This window comes from Lissotriton vulgaris, chromosome 1_1 (genome assembly GCF_964263255.1).
Source record: "Lissotriton vulgaris chromosome 1_1, aLisVul1.2, whole genome shotgun sequence".
Taxonomy (NCBI): Eukaryota; Metazoa; Chordata; class Amphibia; order Caudata; family Salamandridae; genus Lissotriton; species Lissotriton vulgaris.
The window spans coordinates 65,285,646-65,293,629 of record NC_141685.1 but is presented as its reverse complement, the minus strand read 5'-3'; the positions used below and the strand labels follow the sequence as shown (position 1 = coordinate 65,293,629).

Sequence of the window (7,984 nt, the reverse complement as noted above, 5' to 3'; positions counted from 1 at the left end):
AAAATGAATGAAACAGAGGGCAGAAGGGAACGAAAAACGAGGGAAACAGAGGGCAGAAGGGCACGAAAAACAAGTGGAAAACGAGTGAAACAGAGGGCAGAAGGACACGAAAAACGAGGGAAACAGAGGGCAGAAGGGCACAAAAAACAAGTGGAAAACAAATGAAACAAAGGGCAGAAGGGCATGAAAAATGAGGGAAACAGAGGGCAGAAAGGCACAAAAAACGAGGGAAACAGAGGGCAGAAGGGCACGAAAAACAAGTGGAAAACGAATGAAACAGAGGGCAGAAGGGCACGGAAAACAAGGGAAACAGAGGGCAGAAGGGCACGAAAAACAAGTGGAAAACGAGGGCCGAAGGGCACGACAAACGAGGGAAACAGAGGGCAGAAGGGCACAAAAAACAAGGGGAAAACTGGTGAAACAGAGGGCAGAAGGCCACAAAAAAGAGGGAAACAGAGGGCAGAAGGGCACAAAATACAAGGGAAACAGAGGGCAGAAGGGCATGAAAAACAAGTGGAAAACGAATGAAACAGAGGGTAGAAGGGCACGAAAAATGAGGGAAACGGAGTGCACAAAGGCACGAAAAACGAGGGAAACAGAGTGCAGAAGGGCACGAAAAACAAGTGGAAAACAAATGAAATAGAGGGCAGAAGGGCACGAAAAACGACGAAAACAGAGGGCAGAAGGGCACGAAAAACAAGTAGAAAACGAGGGCAGATGGGCATGACAAACGAGGGAAACAGAGGGCAGAAGGACACAAGAAACAATGGGAAAACGAGTGAAACAGAGGGCAGAAGGACACAAAAAGCAAAGGAAACAGAGGGCAGAAGGGCACGAAACACGAAGGAAACAGAGGGCAGAAGGGCACGAAAAACAAGTGGAAAACGAATGAAATAGAGGGCAGAAGGACAGAAGGGCACGAAAAACGTCAAAAACAGAGGGCAGAAGGGCACGAAAAACAAGTGGAAAACGAGGGCAGAAGGGCACGACAAACAAGGGAAACAGCGGGCAGAAGGGCACGAAACACGAAGGAAACAGAGGGCAGAAGGGCACAAAAAACGAGGGAAACAGAGTGCAGAAGGGCACAAAACAAGGGGAAAACGAATGAAACAAAGAGCAGAAGGCCACAAAAAACAAGGGAAACAAAGGGCAGAAAGGCACAAAAAACAAGGGGAAAACGAGTGAAACAGGGCAGATGGCCACAATCAAACCAGGGAAACAGAGGGCAGAAGGGCACAAAAACAAGGTGAAAACGAGTGAAACAGAGAGCAGAAGGCCACAAAAAAACAAGGAAAACAGAGGGCAGAAGGGCACGAAACACGAAGGAAACAGAGGGCAGAAGGGCACAAAAAACGAGGGAAACAGAGTGCAGAAGGGCACTAAACAAGGGGAAAACAAGTGAAAAAAAGAGCAGAAGGCCACAAAACACAAGGGAAACAGAGGGCAGAAAGCCACGAAAAACAAGGGGAAAACGAGTGAAACAGGGCAGATGGCCACAAAAAAACGAGGGAAACAGAGGCCAGAAGCGCACAAAAACAAGGTGAAAACGAGTGAAACAGAGAGCAGAAGGCCACAAAAAAACAAGGAAAACAGAGGGCAGAAGGGCACGAAAAACGAGGGAAACAGAGGGCAGAAGGGCACAAAAAACAAGTGGACAATGAGTGAAACAGGGCGGAATGACACATGAAAAGAGGGAAACAGAAGGCAGAAGGGCACGGGAAACAAGGGGAAAACAAGTGCAACAGAGGACAGAAGGCCACAAAAAACGAGGGAAACAGAGGGCAGAAGGGCACGAAAAACGAGGGAAACAGGGCAGAAGGGCACAAAAAACGAGGGAACAGAGGGCACAAAAAACAAGGGGAAAATGAGTGAAACAGAGGGCAGAAGGCCACAAAAAACGAGGGAAACAGAGGCAGAAGGGCACGAAAAATGAGGGAAACAGAGGGCAGAAGGGCACAAAACAAGGGGGAAACGAGTGAACCAGAGAGCAGAAGGCCACAGAAAACAAGGGAAACAGGGCAGAAGGGCACGAAAAACAAGGGGAAAACGAGTGAAACAGGGCAGAAGGGCACAAAAACAAGGGGAAAACGGGTGGAACAGAGGGCAGAAAGGCACAAAAAACGAGGGAAACAGAGGGCAGAAGGGTACAAAAACAAGGGGAAAACGAGTGAAACAGAGGGCAGAAGGCCCCAAAAAACGAGTGAAACAGAGGGCAGAAGGGCACAAAAAACAAGGGGGAAACGAGTGAAACAGAGAGCAGAAGCCACAAAAAACAAGGGGAAAACAAGTGAAACAGAGGGCAGAAAGGCACAAAAAATGAGTGAAATGGAGGGCAGAAATGCACAGTATGGGTTCTGATGAAATTAGGCTTAAAGTCAATGAAACTGGATGTGGGGGGGTCTCTCAGAAAAATGCGTGAGTTGCTTCGGGTTCAGTAGCTCACGACGATTTTCACTGGCCAGAAGTAGCTCTGACTACACAAAAGGTTGGAGGCCCCTGGTCTAGGCATAGTCCTCGCAGCACACAATAGATTTGCTTGAGGCAGAGGCCAAAACTCAAAAGTCAGGAAACCAGATACAAGTAGGTGGTAACTCAGGGCAGGGAAAAACGCCTGTTGTCCGTGGAGGAGTCATTCCCTTCCCAGAAATCTGCATTACAAATTAATTAATAGTATATAGCTTTTTAATCTGTTTGGTGCCAGTCCATATGACTTTCAAATCTGCCTTTGGGATACGATGTTGCAACTCCATAGGGTACATGTATTCTTTGTGAGCTTAATAAAATGTTGAAAATTCTTCAAAACCTCACTCCTACATCCAAGTACTCTCATGCTATCATTCTGCACTCTGCTCTGTCTGAAAAACAGCTCAGCATATTCAAAATTCTGCATTGATTTGGCTTGTAAATTATATTTTTGGAAATGTACATGTATTAACTATTTAATTTTAATACTATAGGTGATTGAAATTACGGACAAAGAAAGCAAGATTTAGCACTAAGCAAGTGAATGTCAATGGCATAAGAAGGATTATTTTGAAAAACTGAAGGACATCCAGCATACTACGTTTAAACAATTTCCAAAAATCTAAGTGTGGCGAGAAAAGAACTGTACCTGTAAGTGAAGTCTCTAATTTTGCATTTCTTTAACCCAGAGCAAAGCCATATCTGTGCACACAGCATCAGAAATAATGTAGAAAGACTGCTTCAGCATCCTCATCTGAAATATTATCAGAAAGACAAATTGATTCAGCATGACAGAATAACGTTCATCTAAAGCATCATGTAATTCTAGAGAGGAAGCACACACTACATAAAAGAAAGTTACAACTAAAGGTTTCTTCTGGATACCAACAAAGAAAAGACGCAAAAAGAAGACTTCGAAGCTGACACTTTAACAACCAAAAGATTGGAAAATCACCTTTGTTCAACAACCATTTTTAACCAGTTACACAAGTTTGAGACTATCTGCCTCGGGATATAACACCTTGACCCACTCTGCTCTTTCTTGCGAAAATCTTAAAAATTCACCACTTTATTGTGTTAATGACCATCTCAGATTCTTTCCTTTTTATTGTGTACTGTTCTGTAATTCTATGTAAATCGCCTCAACATTATCTGTTGTGTAGGAGTGATATGTAAAACTGTTAAATATAAAAATTGATTAAAGGAGCACTGTTGCGCTATATCTAATGTAAATAAATCCTCATCCTCAGAACTACAAACCTTAAACTTACCCCAAACATAGAAAGGGTAGAAGTAACTGATGTTCTACGACTAATGATCCACAATAGTACTCTGCACGTTCTAACGCCCTCAGTTACTGCCATTACACCAGTGCAAAAAGGTACTTATCAGTATAATCATTAAATATCAGATTAACACATTATTACTGCATTGCTAAGAACTTATAGAAATAGATTTGAGAAAAACTTCAGTCACAAATTAAGTTGCTGTCGGAGAGGCTATTACCTAAAGACTATTATCTGTTAGAAAAATTTCAACAGGTGTTACAGGATTGCTTCCCGACATTTTTTGCTCAATTCAAGTGTTGAGAAGATTGCACACAATTTCTTTTAGAGATAAGTGCTGAACATTATCTAAACAAGCCCGACTCTAAAATCGAGGCAAAATAACTAAAGTTAGGGAAAAAAGTTACCTGTGCCCAAAAAGATACAGCCATAAATCTTATCTCACAGAATTTGACAGAATGCACACAGGGGAAAACCACTCTCAGTGCAAAGTATGCCAAAAAAGTTTCAGGCGTAAATCTTATCTCACTGAACATATGAGAATCCACACTGGGGGAAAACACTCTCCGTGCAAAGTATGCCAAAAAAGTTTCAGGCGTAAATCTTATCTCACTGAGCATATGAGAATCCACACTGGGGAAAAACCTTTTCAGTGCTCTGAATGCCAGAAAAGCTTTAGAGTCAAAGCGAGTCTATATCAACATGCATTAACCCACTCTGTGGAAAAACGTTATCAGTGCTCTGAATGCCCAAAACATTTCAAACTTAAATCACTTCTAACTGCACATGTGAGATTCCACACTGGGGAAAAACCTTATCAGTGCTCTGAATGCCGGGAATGTTTCAATGAAAAAAGACATCTCACGCTGCATATAAGAACCCACACTGGGGAAAAACCTTATCAGTGCTCCGAATGCCCAAAATATTTCCAACTTAAATCACTTCTAACTGCACATGTAAGATTACACACTGGGGAAAAACCTTATCAGTGCTCTGAATGCCACAAATGTTTCAGTGACAAAAAAAGACTCACTAAACATACAAGGATCCACACTTGGGTAAAACGTTATCAGTGCACTGAATGCGACAACTGTTTCAGTGAAAAAAGCAGTCTCACTCAGCATATAAGAACCCACACTGGAGAAAAACCTTATCAGTGCTCTGAATGCCACAAATGTTTCAGTCAAAAATGCAATCTCACTGAGCATATAAAAATCCACACTGGGGAAAAACCTTATCAGTGCTCTGAATGCCAGATATGTTTCAGTCGAAAAAGGTATCTCACTCAGCATATAAGAATCCACACTGGGGAAAAACCTTATCAGTGCTCTGAATGCCAGAAATGTTTCATTCAAAAAAGACATCTCACACTGCATATAATGAACCACACTGGGGAAAAACCTTATCAGTGCTCCGAATGCCAGATATGTTTCAGTGTAAAAAGCAGTCTCACTAAGCATATAAGAATCCACACTGGGGAAAAACCTTATCAGTGCTCCCAATGCCAAAAATGTTTCATACAAAAATCTCATCTCACTGATCATGTGAAAATCCACACTGGAGAAAAAAAATTATCAGTGCTCTAAATGTCAGAAAAGATTCAGAGGTAGAGATGGTTACAAGCCCCATAAGAAAACACACCATCAAAATAATCAGTTCTCCGAATGCCAGAAAAGCATACATTTTAAACTCAATCTCACTCTACATGGCCGAAATTACTCGTCTACAACGTGTGCAAAACGCGGCCGCTAGAGCAGTCGTGGGCTTACCCAGATTCTGCTCCGCTGCCAACACCTTGCGCTCTCTTCATTGGCTGCCGATTAAGCAGAGGATTCAATTTAAAGTGCTCTGTTTGTCCTACAAGATCCTCAAGGGCTCTCCTGCCCAGATTCTTTTGAATCTCTTGTCTCCCTATGTTCCGGCCCGCTCTCTACGTCCGTCGGACCTCGATCTTGCAGTAGTCCCCTGGTTCAAGCGTAGCCGTGCTGGCGGCCGCTCACTCCGAGTAAGTGCTGCGGCCGTGTGGAATTCCCTTCCTTTAAAGATTCGTGCCCTTGATGATCTTTTCTCATTTCGTAGGGCCGTCAAGACCTTTCTATTTCCTTAATTTGTTTTATCCTTAGTTTGCCACCTTTTAAGCTGTGTTATGTTGTTACCTTGTCAGGCGCCTGGACGCTCCTTTGCTGGAGCAGCTGTGCGCGTAATAAATGCTCATAACATAACATAACATAACATGAGCAGACGCACACAGGGGAAAAACATTACCAATTTCTGTGAATGCCAGAAATTCCTATTTGATAGGCACAGCCTCACTAACCATAAGCGACTCCATACTGATGAAAAACCTTATGAGTGCTCTGAATGCCAGAAAAGGTGCTGAAAAAAACGCTATTTCACCATGAGAAACTCCACACTAGAGAAAATCCTTATGCCATAAAAGGTTGAATCTGAAGGGCAGTGTTATGCTTTATGAGCGATCTCACTCCGGGGAAAAACCTTATGAGTGATCGAAATGCAAGCAATGTTTTGGGTACAAATTACTTCTCACTTGACATGAGCGAACTCACACGGGGGAAAAAAAGCCTTATGTGTGTTCTGAATGTCAGATATGGTTTAGTCTTGAATACAATGTCATTTCACATGAGAGAATTCACACTGGACTAAAGCATTATACAGGAGGGTGAAGCCAGAAACGTTATACTCAGAAAGGAGATATCACTAAACATGAGAAATGCATCCACACCAGGTGAAAAGTAAGGCGTATCTTGAGTTGCAGAAAAGCTTCTAACAACCTGACTTTACATGAGAGAGCACATATTGTAGTTGCAATAGAATTCATCAAGAAACTCTTGCAGGATAACTTAGGCTGCCCGCATGCAACCTCCAAAGAAATTTCAGGCCTGGAAATATTTTTCATTGCAACAGAATCCACAATTTGAGTATCTGAAAGTTACAAAACTCTCAAGGTCTTTACTTTACACAGAGAAGTGTTAGTGCTTGCAAAAATCAACTAATTGCCTAAAAAATCACAATAATAATGTCTTAAATTTTACTCCACCCAAAAGGTTTCTTCTCACCCTTGTTTCTTAACATATGACTGATATCTATTTTTTCATGATAAGATTAAGCCTATGCGGAGTTCCTCAGTGAGGAACTCCGCAAAGTGACAAAAAAACTCTGGCGGTCTACGCGGAGTTCCACAAGCAGCGGAGTGCGTAAGGGTCATGCAGTTTGTGGTGATTTCATCCCATGTCGGAGGATCATTTGGCCCTTCTCTTCCAGGAAGTTATGGATCTCTTTGTGAAACGGGTCCGTGTGCCAGAAGTAGGTCGGGGTTGCTACTCCCACTACTTCTTGGTACCCAAGAAGGACAAAGGCCTGCATCCTAGCTTAGTTCTCAGGGACATCAACCGCTTTCTCCGAAAGGAGAAGTTCAAGTTGTTAATCTTGGCTCAGGTCTTATCTGCTTTCGACCCTGGAGATTTGATGGTAGCGTTGGACTTGCAGGACACTTACTTTCACATCCCCGTTGTGCCTGCCCACCGCCATTACCTGCGATTCACGGTAGGCCACACGCATTTTCAGTTTACCACACTTCCCTTTGACCTTACCAGCCCCCCCCCCTCCCCCGGGTGTTCACGAAAGTGATGGCGGTGGTCGCAGCTCATCTGTCCAGATCAGGGGTTCCAGTCTTCCGCTATCTTGACTGGCTTTTGAACGCTCCCACCTCCTGACTACGATGGACTTCCTGCATTTGCTGGGGTTCTCAGTTAACGTGCTGAAGTCGCACCTGATTCCATCCGATAAGCTCCTTTTCATCGGAGCAGTTCTGGACACAACACAGTTTTGGGTCTATCCTCCCTAGCAGCAAGTCCAGTATATTGGGGCTATGATACCGATGTTTCAGCCTCCATCCCGGTGTTCGGTGAGAATGACCCTGAGGCTGCTGGGCCTCATGGCCTCCTGCATCCTGCTGGTGCATCATGCCAGATGGCATATACGTGCTCTGCAGTGGGACCTGAAGTTTCAGTGGGCGCAGCACCAGGGGAATCTTTCCGAAGACATTCAGATTTCGGAGGGGACTGCAAGTTAGTTGCAGTGGTGGTTCACGAACCAGGATTGGGTCAACAGCAGATCCCTCTACCTTCCCCAACCTGAGTTCACAGTAGTGACGGATGAGTCACTCCTGGGTTTGGGCAGCCATATGGGAATGGTGGAGATCAAAGACCACTGGT

The 7,984-nt window shown here is 43.8% G+C and overlaps 1 protein-coding gene across 1 annotated transcript; it reads left to right on the top strand.

Annotated features, from left to right (window-relative positions):
- Positions 1-4,369: 4,369 nt before the first annotated feature.
- Positions 4,370-5,887, top strand: LOC147737307 (uncharacterized). The gene is made up of 3 exons (XM_086923481.1): positions 4,370-4,451; positions 4,536-5,185; positions 5,873-5,887. The coding sequence occupies exons 1-3, from the start codon at positions 4,370-4,372 to the stop codon at positions 5,885-5,887; spliced, it is 747 nt and encodes a 248-aa protein (XP_086779607.1).
- Positions 5,888-7,984: the final 2,097 nt, after the last annotated feature.

Coding starts and splice junctions, on each gene's coding strand:
- LOC147737307 (XM_086923481.1), top strand. CDS start 4,370: ATGAGAATCCACACTGGGGAAAAACCTTTTCAGTGCTCTGAATGCCAG. Junction 4,452..4,535: donor CAAAGCGAGTCTATATCAAC/ATGCATTAACCC, acceptor TTCTAACTGCAC/ATGTGAGATTCCACACTGGG.